The sequence below is a fragment of the Oculina patagonica genome, chromosome 1, assembly GCF_052425735.1.
Source record: "Oculina patagonica isolate OP01 chromosome 1, crgOcupat, whole genome shotgun sequence".
Taxonomy (NCBI): domain Eukaryota; kingdom Metazoa; phylum Cnidaria; class Anthozoa; order Scleractinia; family Oculinidae; genus Oculina; species Oculina patagonica.
Window position 1 is genome coordinate 30623708 of NC_135758.1, and position 18444 is coordinate 30642151.

Below are 18444 nucleotides of genomic sequence, written 5' to 3' on the forward strand. Positions count from 1 at the left end.
ATGCAGTGAAAATTTCTCGTTTTCCTTTGCCACCATCGCTTAATTGTATACCTCTCTCTCGCAAATAATTTTTCAATTTATTGACCTTTACTTTCGAGAAATCTTCACTGCATGTTGTTTTTTCACTCGAAGCCTCCATGTTTGATGGGATGCAATGCACTTAGCCTCGATCTCATGAGTCGATTTCGGCACCAGATCTCTAAAATGCGAGAACTCGGAAATGGGCTATTAATGGACCGAATATCACTAAAAGTTCTGTTAGTAACAGTATAAATTTTTCCTGAGAAAATAAAAACCTGTTAAGAACCTAAATAACCCAAATTTTTGTTAACTACCATTTATTAAGAACCTGTTTAAACTAACATGTAAAAAACTAGGTTCGTACTCGCGGTTTTTTTTACTGTATTCGAGCGAATTGGCATCAGGCCGGTGCTTGTTGTAGGGGTGGTCCTGGCTCGAGGCCTGTCCAGCGCACTAACCGAAAACGAACGACGTTTGCCTTTAAAGGAAAACCACTATTGACAAAGCTTCGACTGCAAGTTTGAATTTATGAAAATATATTTTATGAAGAAACATTGGGTATGAGAAAACACAACATTTCGCCTCCCAGATTCTGTAGATTGATGACTAATACTGTGTTATTACAAAATGATTGCAATTGCGCTGGTAAATATTCTTCAATAATTGCCAATGTGTAGATAAATGTAAATATCGATTATAATTAGCTAATAATCATCTGACTGTGTTCAAATGTCCGTTCAGGAAAAAGGCTCGTATTTTTTTTTCATTTGGGACGGGCAGGAAAAGACCTCGCGTTAAGGTGAGACATAAAAATTGCTTCGCATGCTTTAGTTTTTGTAGAACATTTTCTAAGGAGGAACGCTCTGAAAATAGTGATCAAGGTTTTTTTTTTATTTTTCCAAAATGTTAATGAGTATGATGTCTACCCAGTCTTCATTCAATATACAGATTTTGACTGGTTCACACAAGCAGTATTTAAAAGCATTATCATAATACTCGCAATTTCCACAATTTTTATTGTAAATTTGGTGTCTGGTAATGGCGAGTAAATAATGATATAAGCAAAACAAGTATGCTTAAAAGCCTGGGTAGACGTCATACTCATTAACATATTGGAAAAATAAACCTTCATAACTTAAAAACGCAACATTGAGATTAAGAAATATTTAACCATTCAACTCTCTAACTCATGTACAATCAATTTTGAACGTATTGTTTCGGGGTTTAGGTGCACTTTAAGGGTAAATCAGATATCAAATCACCACTAAAGTTGTGGCTACTTTTGGGGATGGTATTTCTACACTGATTTGTTTCGTGGCTTGATTGGTTCAAATAAATATGACATTCAGTGAGGACATTGTAGATGTAGATAATGTAAGATGTAAGTGTGAGAAAGTTATGGAATTGCAATATTTTGACCACAAGCTTAACATGTAATAAAGATGATTTCAAATAGATTAAGCCTCATCAGTATTTTCTTGCCAATGTTTCTAAAAATATTAGTAAGATAGAAGAAGTATATTTTTTTCAATCCTCTTGCTCCTGGCTGTCTGGAGTTTTAAAAATTGTTCCCACCATTATATGACAAAGATAAAATGTCCATTAACTGCTTATCGGTTAAGGATACTAAAAGCCGTTTTAGATAGGAAACAAACGGGGTGTTATGGCACTTAGTCTAATGGATTGGGCCGTAACGGATTGGCTTCGTGTCAATCAAGGGCTTATCCCTAAGCCAAGTTCTTATACCATTCGAGGCTTCCCAAAATAGTCTAATTTTTTTTTAACTCTAATAAATAATTTCCATGCATTGCGATTCATAATTTTGCAGATGAGGTAAAAAGGCTCACATTGGGTTGCTTAACAGGTTTTAGTGATTTAGTAGCTTACTCTTCACGTAGAAATTTTGAAAAGTTGCCTACGTGCGGCCTAAAATTCAACTCCTCCGATGCTCTTAGGCCTATCTCAAGAAATCAAGATAGAAAAAAGTCAGAAGCTTTTAATCTAAAAAGTTATACCACGAGATACTTGAGAAGGAATAAAACAGTTGTGCTAAGGTACAAAGGCCGCTAGCAATTTTCAATCTACATTAACATAACAACAGAACACAGAAGAATATCAGTGTAAATTCTTTTAATCATACTGCTACTTCTTGCGTATTCTGAAGAGAACGCAGATTACGTATACGTTAAAGAAGATCTAGAGAACCTGCCTTTCCGAATCTACGTCCTGCAGCAAGTCTCTGGTAAGTCAGTTAAGACATTTTTATAAATACAATTATTTTTTACTGAAAGTTTGGAACAATTTATGGTAGGTTTTTTCGTTTCCTCCTTTTGAATCAGGTTAATGTTTTTGTTCGTTACACTGAATTTCGTAGTGAGTTCTTTCCTAGAATTATGGTTTAATTTTTTTTTGTCATTTTCTGATTGCCTTTGTTGGGATGAATTTTGAATCGGAAAGCTAAGATATTTTAACACAGTTTTATGATATATACCTGATTTCGACCTCTCCTTAAAGGACAGAAAGCTTCTTTATTCTCAGTTATATAATGAAAGATACTGTAAACTACTTGAATTTTATTAGCTTGCTTTGTATCAAGGATACTAATGTCAGCAGCAATCAAAACAATAACTTACACATCAAATGAGCACCCATTACACATTAGTTATATTTTCAAGTAAAAAACTACCTTTTCACCGCGGATAATACCTTTCACCATTCTTTTTACGCACTTCGACAAATTTTACCGGCCAAAAATTTACACTAATTTTTAAAAATTACCTGAGTGAGCCTGGTGTAGGGTTTTCGTTCTTCCTCACTTTGCTACAATTTTTCAACGGTTCACTTAGCTACCGAAAGAACAGAGTTTGGGCACTTTATAAAATATAAAAACTTTAGTCGCTTCCTCGGCGTTTTTGGGTTCCCGAAACTTCAGAAAAGATGAGTAAAGTAAACAGCGATACGACACTCTAAACTGTCTAGTAAGAGATTTAATGTCCAATTGATTTTTGACCGCAATAAAAGAAGTTATGTTTTCATGGCAACTGAATAACTAAGTCAATAAATATACCGTATCGCGCGATAGTTGTGCTCGTTTCGCAGGTATTTTTGTAGTTTTCTACTGACTGAAGATGGATAATAAAATTGTTTCACGAACTTGAATCTATGAAAATTATAACGTGGATTCAGAAACCGTGACAAAAACCTATTGCAAGAAAGCAAAATCAAACCGACAGACAAACATTAACTGCGCTTTGATGTTTTTCTTTTAAGGAATGTTGCATAAAGTTGTGATTATAATCCTTTTGTTGGGTTTGTCCTCCGTTGCTGAAGAGGTTGAAAAGAGATTCTTGAAGGCACATAAAGACAATTTGTGTCCCGATGGGTACTGGTGCACAAAAAGGGAACTGCAAGATACTGCTGGATGTCCTCGAGGGTTTGTGTGCCAGACAACACCAAGTCCTGAGGTTTGCCCGTCCGGATATTTGTGTCGAAGAAGTGAATTGGTCATAGATAGAGAGACTGATCCACGAAGCTGCCCACCGGAGTAAGATTGATTTTATGTGTTGATGTCCTATTTAACGACTTACTTTCTAACCATAAGCTTGTAACGAATTTCATACCTTGATTGGGTAAAACCGTTTCTTCTCAAATACTTTATCGGCTAGAGCTGTTTATATCTCGGTATTTGTAGTGGTGAACTACCACACGGGAATGTAATAACTACCAGGGATGTTTCTCATAAAGAAAGTACAGTCGAAGTTCTCTATCGAAAGCGTTCAGTTACATATAGCTACGATCGCCATTGTGGGAGGCACGGTGGCCTAATGCTTAAAGCGCTGGACTCCGGATCGAGCGGTATCATTGTGTTGTTCTTAGGCAAGGCACTTTACTCTCATAGTGCCTCTCTCCACCCAGGTGTATAAATGGGTACCGGCGAATTAATGTTGGGATGCAACCCTGCGATGGACTAGCATCCCATCAAGGGGGAGTAGAAATACTCCTAGTCGGTCCATGCTATAAAAACCGGGATAAGCCCCGGCCTATATTGACGCAGACCTCACCTTTACCACGACCACCATTGTAAATCCCGTTTAAGACCGTGACCACCTTTGGACATTAACAACTGGTTTTTCCTTTGTTTTCAAGCTCTCGTAAGTGGTTACTCAAATATTAGCACTTTAATAGATGTACACAATACTTGATCGCATTTACCGTAATATATATCTGTTCGATTTTCCAAGAACCTGGCGCCCAAGGTCCAAAACAGCCCGGGGCTAGTAAAATTCCCCAGGCCTCCCCCCAGGCTAGGAGGTTGTCACCCCAGGAGCCCAGCTGGCAGCTGCAACACCGGCCGGGTGCCTTCTACACAGGGAAGCCTGCACCGGTGTCATTCAAAATATTCACAGACTACACAGGTGCATTCCAAGTTCACACAAAATTTCTCAAAGGGGCATGAAGCAAGCTAGGCCCAGCGGTCAAAAGTGACACCCTCCCCTCCCCCCAGCTTTTGACGGCTACCCCCCAGCTGGACACCAGCAGAAAGCCCAAGGCCTGGGCAAGGTCCCCATACCACGGTTTACCTCAAGTTAAGGTTGCTGGCTAGGCTTGAACTCGGGCTGCGCCCGAGTTCAAGCGAAAACCTGGCAGCCAGGTTTCTGCGAATTCTCTGAGATATGCAGCTGGAGAAAGAGCATCTGATTCCGAGATTGTATAGCTGAGATAGACAGCTTTATGCTGAAAGCTCTGGTAAACCGGCGACCAGTTACTATTGGTTTCAGCGTTTGTTCGCTTACGAGAGCCCATTCTTATAAACGACTAACTCTAACTACCGGGCTGGTGTGGGTATGGCTATGACATTAGTTGGGTTAGAAGTCTCAACATAATTTATATTGTAGTTACAGTTGAACCTCTCTAATACGGACACTGAAGAGACAGAGCAAAGTGTCCGTATTGGAGAGGTGTCCGTATTATAGAGGTTTTCACTATGACGTCATTTTTTGACTCCACGCCTAAAATGAGGCCCACACTCCTCGTTTAGCAACATCTTAATTGATCAATTTGCTGCATTGAGAGACACTGTCCATCAGTGGGGTACTACTTTGCACATCTCAGCTACTGTTTTCAAACAAAATAAAACGTTTTTGTTTTTGTAACCAAAAACAGGAAATTTTATTACATTTATAAACTATCATTACTTGATCACCGGAGTGTCCGTAATAAAGAGGTTATGTTATATGACTTTGCTTCCTAGGGCCACGATTTAGTGTCCGTTGTCCGTATAAAAGAGGGTCCGCATTATAGAGGTATTTTACAAAGAAAATATCTGAGAATTTTGTCGGGACATCGGTAATTGTCCGTAATAGAGAGGTGTCCGTATTAGAGAGGTGTCCGTACAGAGAGGTTCGACTGTATTTGTGCACAGTCAATGCTGGATGCTCAGTTTTGTGTCAGCAGACGTTCAACTATTTATTTCGTTTTTCTTTTTGTAGTTTTTGGTGCAGGCTGTCCAAGCTGAAGTCCGTTTTTTCAAAACTCTTTAATGGCGATTGGTGATATCTGCGCACCAGGCTACTGCATGGTGCTAAAAGAAGGCATCAATATCCTATGTATCGCTAATATGGCTTCTGTAGGAAACTGGGGTAGTTAATACAGACTGATCGTTTTGCCACGATACAATAGAAAGGCCTTACTGAAGTAGTAATAGCTGTTAAAATTCGTTTGCTTGTGGCGTAAGACAAGTGTAACTTTTAATAAGCTGTAATAAAGTCATTATTCGGCACTCATTCAGTCGTCAACGTCTTATTAATCGCCAGATTCACTAAATCCGAAATAAATACCGAGAATTATTCCAAACTTCAGCACGCGCTAATTAAAATAATTAAACACTACAAAGAGGAGGGGGCTTATAAAAAGGGTCCCTTTTTGGAAGGAGCTGATCATGAAGAGCCGCTAAATGGAATTATTAAATAATACCCTGTAATACATTGGTGTACTATGCACAAGAAAATATTTGCATAGCGACATGCTAAGTATAAGGGCTTCATGCAATGTCAAGATATTCTGCCACAATCAATAAAAATCACCCATTAACTGGCAGGAGTAATGGGAAATGCATTGAGTTATAATTATAATATATAATATATAATACTTCTTGATATTGAATAGAATAAATTTGTAGAGCGCTCAACTCTGAGAGGAGCAGTGATAATAATGATCAAAAGTAGAAGATTTCAATTCATCGTTTTATTGCGACAACGCTGTTTCGTGTGATCAAAGTATGACCACACTCATCAGGCAACATCAACGAATGACCGTTAAAATACATAAACTGGCAATAAAAGGCTAACTTAAGGTTGCTATGCGATATAAAAACAGTTGCTATGATATATAAAAACTATAGGGTTTAAAAACAGAAAATGCGTATACTAAAGATTTGTAATCATTTGTAAGAAGAATTTATGCAGTCTTAACAAGCGAAATGAACTAGCAAGCTCGTGCCCACACAGAAACAGATTCCTTCTCAAGAACTTTGTGATTAAGTAACGCAATCTTTAGTATTGAATAATCCCCGAAACGAAGTCGAGGGGATTATTCAACAATAATCACGGAGGCTGAGGTGAATAATTGTTTAAGTATAATTTTTAGAGGTGATCATCAAGAACTGCAAAATAACGACAGCAAACAAGAAAACAGCAAACAGCAAACACAAGTGCTCGCTTGCAGAAGGTGTAAACCAGTTTAAATCATCGATTGCAATCAGAATTTATTTAGTTAAAGCAATAAAACGGAACAAAACAAACAATATGAGAAAGAGAGATGTCCGGTACCTTTGTATGATTGTTGATGACTTTTGTCAAGAATCCTCTCAAAAATGAGTAGCTCCGGTGAGAAGAGAACTGAATAATGTTTGCTCAATCGATCTGACAGAGTTTCTCTACGATCAGTCGATCACCAAAACCGTCGTGTTCACGATCATTTCTAATGCCTTGAGAACCATCTCTTAAAACTATTTTCAGTCCAAAAGCCTTTATAGTCATTTTTCAAAATTCCCAACGTTTTAAAAATCCATGTCTTGGACTGGTTTCTTTCAAATCAAAGAAATTTTCATTCAGCAAAAGCGGCCATGTTTACTTGCCTGGATGTCAAAGGTGGCATGGCTAAGTAACCAGGCCTTCAAAGCTATAATCACTTCGCGCGGAGTGAATATAACCTCATAAGCCGAGCTTCTTTATCTTCTTATCTTTATCTTCTTAAACTTAAATAACCGTATTTTGGAAGTTGATTCCGTTAATTTGTAAGAAAAATATTGCACACGATGGAAATATGCAATTGTCGTTTTCCTGGCAGATCGCGCTTTACGATGCTGCTTAAGGTCATTGCCCTGTATTGCATTGCGCATCCTTACTGCGCGGAATTTTTAGCACGCGCACATAAACAAAATGGCGTTTTTTTTCTACGCGGCTTAGTCCGCGAGAGAAACATATCGTCGCTTTCTCGTAAACGAGTATGGTCACCTATCATTTTTTTCTCATATTTTGGGTGTAGCGATCCTATTCTTTCTATAAAATGAAAACAGATCAATTCCTATGTTTGAAAAGTTAATTATTACTGGAAATGTGTACTTTGCCAGTACTCGTAATTAATAAGGAATTATGTGGTGTATACAAGGTCTTCCTGCTCCTAAACGAATATGGTGACCCCATTTTTTTATTTCAAAATTTAGGTCCCCTTTAGGTAATCAACCAGTAAGCAAACTTTGGTTGAAAATCTATGTTCAATTCTATTTCGGGGCAATGACCTTAATGTTGTTACATATGTACCATAAAAAACGAGATCTAAGGGTTCCGTACCACCGAAAATTCGAAATTTCAAAAACCTGATGTGATAGAATCGTTGCTTTGTTGAAAATTGAAAATTTATCAAAAATGAAGCAGAGTTCGCTCCTAGCCCGTTTTGAGCCGTTGATGTTCGAAAATATAAGTCTGGGTCTTCAAAACAAGTTTCTTTCTAAAAACCTTGTTACCGACGACGATACCATGTTCAGTTCTGTACGTTTGGTTGAAGAGTGGCGTCACTGATTTCAGCTTGTACTTGCATGGCTTGACTCTCTTCAGGAGCATCACGTGCATTTACTGTTGGGTTGCACAGTGGCAAAGCGGGAGCAACGGTTCCTTGTATCATAAAAACCCTTTGTAGTCCGAGTATCTTAACAAACGCAACAAAATATCTCCTACTTCTAACGCAATATATGTAAGGATTGATGGAAGAGTTGCAAACTGATAAAACTTGAAGTGACCAGAAAATCTTCCAGTATCTGTTATAATCTGGTTCTTCGGAAATAACGTGTGGAACAACCAAAAACGGCAGCCAGCAACCAATAGCTACTCCTAGAATGATCGCGATAGTTTTTGCTGCTTTTCTTTCTCGCTTAATATTTGGTCTTCCATCATCAAGTGAGCCATTTCGTACTTGAACCACCGCGTCCTCGTGTCTTTTTGCGATAAGAAACATGTAGACGTACATCGACACTGTTCCAGTGAGAGCCAAAATAAGGTAAATGGAAATTTACACCGGGGAAAAAAATTCGGTAAATAACATTATTACGAGTATAGAAGAAACTCCAGATGCAGATCAGAGTGGCTATAGCACGCTTCTTTGTCATCACAAGATCATATTTCAGGGGAAAGCGAATGGAAATCAAGCGTTCCACCGTCACACCAAACATGTTTGAAATTGAGGCAATCAATGAGAAATAACCAAGGAAACTTGTTATTGTCCAAAGATTAACGTTTTTGGAGCAAAATTGTAATTGTGCGAGCTTGAAAGCTTGCAAAGGCTGGTAAACTGCTGTAACAATGAAGTCAGAGAAAGACAGACTAAAAATAAACAGGTCTGGAATTTCCCTCAAGTTGTCAAACTTGATTATGGACAAGAGAACTAAGGAGTTTCCAAGGGTTCCTAGAACACTGGCAACACCCAGTACAGTGCCTAAAATGACAGCATCCGACATTTCAAAAATTTTGGCTCCTGTCGAGGTAGTTGGTTCACACTTGGAATAACTTGAAGTCAAGTTCAGGAAAAATGAAGAATTTTCCATTTTAAATTTCTGTCCATATACCAGGCCAATCCTAGGAAGGAAGTAAACATACGATTATATACGGTTTTGCTGTCCTAATGCTTTAAACGTTTTGTTTTACAAAGCGATTTTTTATTTTTCACAACTGTCTGAACTCCTCGTCAATCAGGTCAATCAACATTCTCAAAATTAAATTCAGTCTAGCAAATGGACACACTGATAACGACTTTCCCATGTAGTACCAGTGGCAAATATAAGAGGTTCACTTTGAACATTGAACAAGGTATTTCCTTGTAGACCGTACGAGTAAAATGCATCGAAACCACAATTTCTCGGTCAGATGTAGATGTAGATAATTAATTTTTGTAAAATCGTTGCTGCCTTTATTACTTCTAGGAAACTAGCTTGATGCAGACAATAAAATCTGAAAGGATTAATATATAGTACCTTTTAATCACTATATTAAGAGTGTTTCTCTTAAGAAAAAGTTTTGTCTTACCTTAACGCAAGATCTGTTCCTGTCCACTCCAACCGAAAACAACATCAGCCTTTTTCCTAAACGAACATCTAAGCTGCCTTTATTACTGCTAGGAAACTAGCTTGATGCAGACTGTAAAGATATTCCAAGTGTGCTGAAGCTAACTTTTATTCTATCTAACAGTGTATCTAACGAGTACAGATCAGTACAAGCACACGTGTATGATTCTGTCCAGTCCTCACGCGCATGCGCAAAACCTGATATGTTTACATCTCCACCCTGAAAACTTTGCCGGGTGAAAGAAACTAACTTGGCCTATAAATTGGAACCTAAACAACACAAGATTGTTCAAACTAAATCCAACGCAACAAAGTTCTCAGACGGCTAAGCTGAGTTGTTCTGGTTAACAACGTTTAAAGGTCCAGCCGTAATGGCTTCTTTACAACGCGACCACTTCTGGTTGTCAAATGCTGGTCGGGACTTCCCTCAGCAGCTGTAGCTGGTTTCTGGGGTGTCTGTGGTAATCCTGGTGACGGGACTTGGTGGGATGTAGATGTAGGTGCACTGGACTGTGGTGGGTTATCTTGGTTAGAGAGCAGTTGCCCTTCAAAGCTTGCTGGTACTCGGCCTGACGGTTTTAGCTGTATTCTGTTGCGCCTTAGTTCAGAACCACTGTTTGTCTCTACAATGTAGGATCTTGGGTGGTTCGTTTCCTCTTTCACTTGCGCGGGAGTCCAGGTCTTGGTTTTTGGTTGAAACACCGATACCGGTTGGCCTGGTACTAGCTTTTGTAGCTCACGTGTGGACTTGCCATCATGCTGCAGTTTCTGAACATCTTGGCGGTGCTGCAGCTGATCTTGGTGGCATTCTTTTGCTTGTGGCCGTTGGAGTCGTCCACTGCTGGGTAGTTGTGTGCGATATTCTCTATTGTTCAGCAACTTGGCTGGTGATGGTAAGTTGCTGTCAACAGGCGTGGCCCGGTATGATAAGAGTGCAAGATATGGGTCTTGCCCTGCAGCCTCGGACTTCCTTAGAAGGTTCTTTACGGTTTGTACCATCCTTTCTATAAATCCATTGCTCTTTGGATACACTGGTGAGCTAGTAATGTGATTGATACCCCATTGGTCACAGAACGCTGCAAATTCCCTGCTGCTGTATTGAGGGCCATTTTCAGATACCAGGGTTTCTGGTATGCCGTGTTCTGCAAAGATTGATTTGAGGTGGTTAATTATTGCAGCAGATGTCGTGGAGCTCAACTTTCTAATTATGGGGTATTTGCTGTAATAGTCTGCGACTATTAAGTATTCGGCACCTCGATAGTCGAACAGATCACATCCAAGCTTTTGCCATGGATAACTGAGTACATTGTGTGGATGCAATGCTTCTTTTGGTTGCTGTTTGGAAAATTGTGCGCATGTCGGACAGTTCTCTGTCATCTCTTTAATGTCTCTTGATATGCCTGGCCAAAACAGGCTGTCCCTTGCTCTCAGGAGACATTTCTCCGTTCCCATATGTCCTTGGTGTATGATTTGTAACATCTGTGGGCGTAGCTTACTGGGAATTACGAGTTTGTGTCCCTTAAGAATGAGGCCATTTTCAACACTCAGGTCCTCTCTGAAGTTCCAGAACTCTTTCAGGTCTTGTGGGCATTCATTTGGATATTCTGGCCATCCATGATGCACGACATCTTTTAAGTGACTGAGTACAACGTCTTGATCAGTGCACTCTCGCATTTCATCTAGTTTGGCAGGGCTGGCTGGCAGGGTTCGAGAAATCGTGTCCAGTTCGACCACGGGGACTTCGTTGTCTGCTACAGGGGGCTCCATGTGGCTAATCCTGGAAAGGGCATCTGCTATCACGTTGCTTTTTCCTTGAATGTACCTGATCTCCACGTTGTATTTGGACATTTTAAGTAGGAGCCTCTGAAGACGTGGTGAAGCGCTTGATATGCTCTTCTTCCAGATACTTTCGAGTGGCTTGTGGTCGGTTTCAATGACCACCTTCTTACCAAACACGTAATGGTTAAGCTTTTCAAGCGACCAACAGGCAGCAAGTAACTCTCGCTCTATGTTACTGTATCGAGACTCATTTTCAGTTAACGATCGACTGGCATAGCATACTGGTTTTCCTTCTTGCATCAAGACACATCCAAGGCCTTTAAGATTCGCATCAGACTGGATAAGGTTTTCCTTTTCGGGGTCGTAATAGGCTAGGACTGGTACTTCAGTGATTGCTTGTTTGAGGTTCTGGAATGACCTTTGGTGTTCCGGTTGCCACAAGGATGGTACATCTTTTTTCATCAGCTGTCGCACAGGTTCTGACACTTGGGCTAGAATGGGTGAGAACCTATTCAGGTAGTTAATCATGCCCAAAAAGCACTGCAGCTCTGTAAGGTTCTTCGGGGAAGGCATGTCACGGATTGCTTTTATTTTGGTTTCGCCAGGGCGGATCCCGTCGGGGGTCCATGTGAGCCCGAAGAAGGACGCTTCATTCACTTTAAACTGGAATTTGTCTGGATTAAATCTCACATTGTTCTCTCTTGCTGTGTCAAGGACAGTTAGTATGTGCTGATCATGATATGCTTCGCCTGTACCATAGACAAATGTGTCATCTGCGATACCGCTGAGCCCTTCCAGTCTGCCAAAGACCATATCCATTTTTTCTTGAAACACATCTCCACTGCAGGTAAGGCCAAATGGAAGCCTTGTCCATCTATGCTTTCCCCATGGGGTGTTAAAGGTGCACAGCCTACTGCTCTCCTCATCAAGAGCAACTTGCCAAAATCCGCTGCGTGCATCAAGGATACTGAAGTGGGTGGAGCCACTGACTTTTGGTATCACATCATCTATGGTTCTCACATAATAGGGGTTGCGTTTGATTGCCTTATTGAGATCCCGAGGGTCCAAGCACAGACGGATCGACCCGTTGGGTTTTATGGTAACCACAGTGGAGTTAACCCAAGGGGTATACTCATTTTGGACCTCAACCAGAATTCCGGATTCTTTTAACTGGTCTAGCTCTTCCATGTAGGCTTGCTTTAGTTGTACTGGAACCTGCCTTGGGGCATGCTGTACTGGGGGAATGTCAGGGTTAGTTTCGATGTGGTATGGGGGTCCTGGGAAGCAGCCAATTCCTGTAAAGACATCCTGATATTCTTTCAACAGATAGTCTTTTGTCAGTGGGAAGGGGTGTTGCTTGCCTCTGATGTCAAATAGTTTAACAGTATGTACATTGGGCATTGGCTTTTCACTTTGCACAACATTCTGGGTAGTTGCATTTGTGCTGGCTGTGACTGGCCAGTTGAGCTTTAGGAGGTTTAGATCTTGTGCAGACATGTTACCAATTATGGCAGGACCATCAACGTCAACAACTTCTGCTTGGATGACTCTGGGGTTGGGATTGTTAGGACCCTTCACATACATTTGGCAAGATCCAAGATTTGGGATCTCGGCTCCACCATAAGCAGTTAACTTCACTGTAGGTTGTTGTAAGCTTAGTGTCTCAGGGCTTAGTTGCTGGTATAGGGACTTAGGTATAATGTTTGTTTCAGCCCCTGAGTCTATCTTGCAAAGTGCATTCATTTGTTTTCCTTCTGGCTTCAATGCCAAGGAGACTTCGAGCAGAGCCTTCTCTCTACAGGATACAACATTTACATTCATGGCCAGAGGTGTTGCTTCAATTGGGCCCAGGAACACATAATCACCTAATGATTGGGTAGGCTCTGACTCAGCTAGGGCATTGTTATTACTAGTAGCTTCAATTTCATGCACATTCTTCTTTTTAAGTTTTGAAATGCATACCTTAGCAAGGTGTCCCACCTTTTGGCAGTAATGACATGTTGCATTTCTTGCTGGGCACTGTTCACGAGAGTGAGGACCCCAACCACAATTCCTGCAGAGTTGCGTTTTTCCTGACTTGTTGCCTTTTGGGTTTTGCCTTGATCCGCCGGCTACTGCATTCAGCTGGTCGCTTGGGAATTGGTTTCTCATCGTTGAGCTAACTGGGTGTACTGCTGACACTGGGTTCATTAGCTTAAGCTGCTTGTCTGCTGATTCGTCTGCTTTTGCCATTTCTCTAGCTTTGCTAAATGTTAGAGCATTTCCTTCTTTGAAACACTCCTTTCTGACATGGTCTGAATTCATGCCGAGTACAAGGAAGTCTCTCAAAAATCGATCATGATGATCCGATGGATAGTTGGCTGCTTTGACAAGGATTCTAAGCTTTGCAATAAATTCTTCCAACGATAGTGTACCTTGTCGAAGATTATGAAGTTCCCAAGCGGCGATCAACTCGTTTGAGTGGGGTTTCACGTAGTTTTCGAATTTCTTCCAGTAGTTTTCGAGTTTCTTTTGTTCGTCTGCCGAGAGGCCCCAGCTGTTGAACAGCTCCAAGCCGTGCTCACCGGCCCAGTAAAGCAGGTGCTTACACTGGATTTCTTCGTCAATTTTGGCCATCGGCCCCGTAAAGAGTAGTTCACAGCGTTGTTTCCACATTTTGAAGCGTGAGTATAGGTTTTCATCCGTACTCCAGTCCATGGTTGGACCCTTGTCAATGAATGAGGCGCTGGCGGCCATGTTGTCTTCTTGTCAGAATCAATCGTACGCGTGTCGTTCGGAAATCCTTCACTCTTCCACCTTCTCCAGTGTATCGAGCTAAATGGTATGTTTGGTTACTTCACAATCCCGCTTCTGACACCATGTAAAGATATTCCAAGTGTGCTGAAGCTAACTTTTATTCTATCTAACAGTGTATCTAACGAGTACAGATCAGTACAAGCACACGTGTATGATTCTGTCCAGTCCTCACGCGCATGCGCAAAACCTGATATGTTTACACAGACAATAAAATCTGAAAGGATTAACATATAGTACCTTTTAATCACTATATTAAGAGTGTTTCTCTTAAGAAAAAGTTTTGTCTTACCTTAACGCAAGATCTGTTCCTGTCCACTCCAACCGAAAACAACATCAGCCTTTTTCCTAACCGAACATCTAAACAGACATAATATTTACATTTTTAACTCACTTGATGAAAATAAGAGGCCAAGAGTTGAGATTCGTTTCACTGTAGAGGTCCCAAAAGGCGTGACTCTTTTTTTTTATTACAATTATCATACTTGACTTCACATCCTATTTTTTTGGAGTAAGCACTTATTCACTTTGCTTTTTTTTACAAAAAGAAAGAGATCTCTAATGAGATCCCTCATTAGAGATTTCTTTCTGTGCAGCCTCAATCTTGTTAACACTAATAAAAACTTCTAATATCCGTATTTAACTGGCATATAACACGAACAATTAGTGCATTTTTTTAAAAAAGAAAAGAAAGAGATCTCATAAGATATCTCTCATTAGACATTTCTTTATCAAAAGCAGCCTCAATCTTGTTAACACTAATAAAAACTTCTAATATCCGTATTTAACTGGCATATAACACGAACAATTAGTGCATTTTTTTAAAAAAGAAAAGAAAGAGATCTCATAAGATATCTCTCATTAGACATTTCTTTATCAAAAGCAGCTTCAATCTTTTTACCACCAATAAAAACTTCCAATATCCGTATTTAACTGGCGTATAACACGAACAATTAGTACATTTTTTTAAAAAAAAGAGATCTCATAAGATATCTCTTATTAGACATTTCTTTATCAAAAGCCGCTTCAATCTTTTTACCACCAATAAAAACTTCCAATATCCGTATTTAACTGACATAACATGAACAATAAGAGCATTTGTTACGTCCGTAAAGCATAAAAAGGAGATCTCTAATGGGATCTCTAACGAGATCTCTCATTAGGCATTTCTTAATCAAAAGCAGCATCAATATTTTTACCATGCACCAATAAAAACTCCTAATATTCGTATTAAACTGGCATAACATGAACAATTAGAGCATTTGCTACGTCCGTAAAGCATAAAAAGGAGATCTCTAATGAGATCTCTCATTAGACATTTCTTAATCCAAAGCAGCATCAATATTTTTACCATGCACCAATAAAAACTTCTAATATTCGTATTTAACTGGCATAACATGAACAATTAGTGTATTTGCCACGTCCGTAAAGCATTAAAATTAAAACATATCTTTTTCATTTGTGTGTGTGTGTAAGATAAAATCTTATTGTCAAGAAATATCATTTAACCCACACACAGAGCTGTCGGTCTAATTTGATTTAAAAAAATCATACCGAGTTTAAAATTAAAATATTAAAAATCATTGTTTGCTATTTATTGGCAAGTTAGAATCAATAGTTATCAATCTAGGAGAGGTTCAATACAGATAGACTAGTAATTTATGTTCAAGAATTCTAATAAATAAAACATTGGATAAGGATAATAAAAGTGGCTATGAGCCACTGAACTCGGACAACGACTTGTGTCAAGAAAGAAATCACTTTATCCCAATATTATTTAGCACTGGCTTTTGAGATTTTTTTTTAATTCAAATAAGCTTCAATTTTCTTGCCACTAATGAAAATTAATAATACTCTTATCTAACTGAAACACCATGAATAAAAAGCGCATGCGCCACATCTAAAAATTATTAAAGTAAAAGAAACACTTTTCGTTTGTGGCAAGACGATAGTGGTCAATTTTTGTTAACAAATCTCTTTAGAGTAAGTGTTGAACAAAAATCGGTATAAAATGTGCTCTTTTTTTAGCCAGGGCAAATCGGGTATGTGAAAAGGAAAAAAATGATGAGTTGTGGAGTTAGGTAGAATTCTCGTAATGAAAAAACAGTAGGACGATTCACAACTTTTCGCCTTCTAGATTGATAACTGTGTAATTAAAAAAAAGGATTGTCATCGCTTTGGTAAATATCCTGCTATTATTTTACTTAAAATGTAAATATCGATTACAAATATCCAATAATCGTCTGTTCGAGGAAAGAGGTTCATGTTGTTTTCATTTTGAACGGGCAGGAAAAGAGCTCGCGTAAAGGTAAGACATCAAAAAAGTTGCTTCCTATGTTTTAATATATTTTTGCAGAACATATTCTATGGACTGAACGCGCTAGAAACAGCGATCAAAAGGTACTGTTAGGCTTTTTAGATTTTATTATTTCACCAAACTATTTTTCTATAGCGGTAAAAAAGGCAGCTTACGATTTTATAAAAATGAATCATCCACAACGGGACACTTACCGAGCTGTTTTGGCTTCAATGCCGGATCTAACTCGTACGGTCTACAAGGAAATGCCTTGTTCAATGTTAAGCGTACAACTGTCACGGTTTTCGACCGACGCTGTGCTTGTATGAAAATCCGATAGCAAATAAATTTCTCAAAAATTTATTTCTGGCATCTATTGTAAATTGTAAAGTTAAGATACTAGGCTTAAGACTTTATTCACCAAATTTGAAGGATGTAGCTGGGCTAGAGAGCGTTTAGTTACGTTTTTAGTTTTTCATACATTTGTCTATATTTTTTTCCCGCGAAACGCGTCAACTCACCGAAACGGGACGTAATTCTGCAGATGTAAAATAGACCTGAATGAATGGAAAATTTAAAACGGAACTGAATGCTTTCTAGCCCAACCACATCCATCAAATTTAGAAAATACAATCCTTACCATAATATCTTAACTTTACGATTCATAAGTTTTTCAGAATTCAATTTTTGAACAAATTATCTGCCATCGGATTTCCGTACAAACACTTTAAATTCTGACGACATTGCCTACCCGCCAAGGTTGCGTCTTAGAGCCTGTTTACATAGAGGAGAGTTATCCCTGGTAAGAGGGTTACCCTCCATACCGAGCCACCCCGGGCAAAAGATTGTTTTCATAAGTTTCTTTATAAACAGCTGCGAACCGTTTGTATGAGAAATTGCAAAGTTGGCTCGAGGGATTAGTGTTCCTGGGTGGAGGGCCACTCGCTTTGAAGGTAGGGTGACCCTGGGGAGCGAGCCAGCCTTTTCTTCATTTAAACAGTTTGGTTATTTTTGCCTCGCCTGCCAGGGACAAGTTATAACATACGGAGCATGCGCAAACTCTACAATCGGCCAAAACAAAATTATCGGCGGGAAAGTTGTTCAAAAAATGGACTTTGTCGATGTTTCAGCGAACCTGATTTTAGAAAGGGTCGCCAAAATAGATGTTTCAAAACAACTATGGCCAGTCTTTTTAACCGAGAGTGCCAAGTTTTGGTTCGGCCAACAGGGACAACTTTCTCATATAAAAGCCTGGCAAAAGATTAGGGCTTTCCACAAGTTGCTCGAGATTTCTCAAAAAGTTGCCCGTAATTTCTCAAAAAGTTGCTCAAAAGTTGCTCCAAAAATCCAAAAAAGTTGCTTCTGATAATAAAAGTTGCTCGAAAGTTGCTCTAAAAACTCCAAAACGCTGCTTCTAATCAAGAGAATTTCTCTAAATATATGCTTATTTCCCTTTTAGGGTAAGATTTCTAAGCAGTTTTATGCAATTTTATAGCAAAAGAAGTATCTAAATAAAATATTAAGGGGAAAATTTTTAAGATAACAAGGATTTCCTTAACTGAGAAAAATCGTGAAGATATCAATGACGTCATGTTTGATAACGAGTTTTGAAATGTTTTAATGCGGAATGAGCCATAAGTTGAAACGTCTTCAGATGTTCCTCGAAAATCTTCGGCAAACTTCGTAAATCTTCGGAAACGTTCGTATTGCCTTTGAACAACACTCGGATAAACTTCGGAGATCTTCGGTATGGAAATTGCTCAAAATGCAACAAGTTGCTCATGAGGAAAAAAGTTGCTCGAAGGGGAAAAAGTTGCTCGCAACACGAAAAGTTGCCAAAAAGTTGCCGAGCAACTTGTGGAAAGCCCTACAAAAGATAGCTTGGGGGGAGGGTTACCCTCCTACAAGTGACAACTCTCCTCCATATAAACAAGCCCTAAAA

At 39.3% G+C, this 18444-nt stretch overlaps 1 protein-coding gene and 1 pseudogene across 1 annotated transcript; one reads left to right on the forward strand and one right to left on the reverse strand.

The window, feature by feature from the left end:
* Window positions 1-2145: 2145 nt before the first annotated feature.
* Window positions 2146-5969, forward strand: LOC144649804 (uncharacterized). Its single transcript, XM_078509402.1, has 3 exons — window positions 2146-2263; window positions 3292-3565; window positions 5511-5969. Exons 2-3 carry the CDS (start codon window positions 3294-3296, stop codon window positions 5572-5574), a joined length of 336 nt encoding a protein of 111 aa, XP_078365528.1. The 5' UTR covers window positions 2146-2263; window positions 3292-3293; the 3' UTR covers window positions 5575-5969.
* A 2092-nt stretch (window positions 5970-8061) lies between these two features.
* Window positions 8062-9118, reverse strand: LOC144635143 (alpha-1A adrenergic receptor-like; annotated as a pseudogene).
* Between the last annotated feature and the right edge of the window lie 9326 nt (window positions 9119-18444).

Excerpts from the sequence above, each read along its gene's own strand:
- LOC144649804 (XM_078509402.1), top strand. The coding sequence starts at position 3,294 with ATGTTGCATAAAGTTGTGATTATAATCCTTTTGTTGGGTTTGTCCTCC. Across the intron at positions 3,566-5,510 it reads CCACGAAGCTGCCCACCGGA|TTTTTGGTGCAGGCTGTCCA; the intron begins GTAAGATTGATT and ends TTCTTTTTGTAG.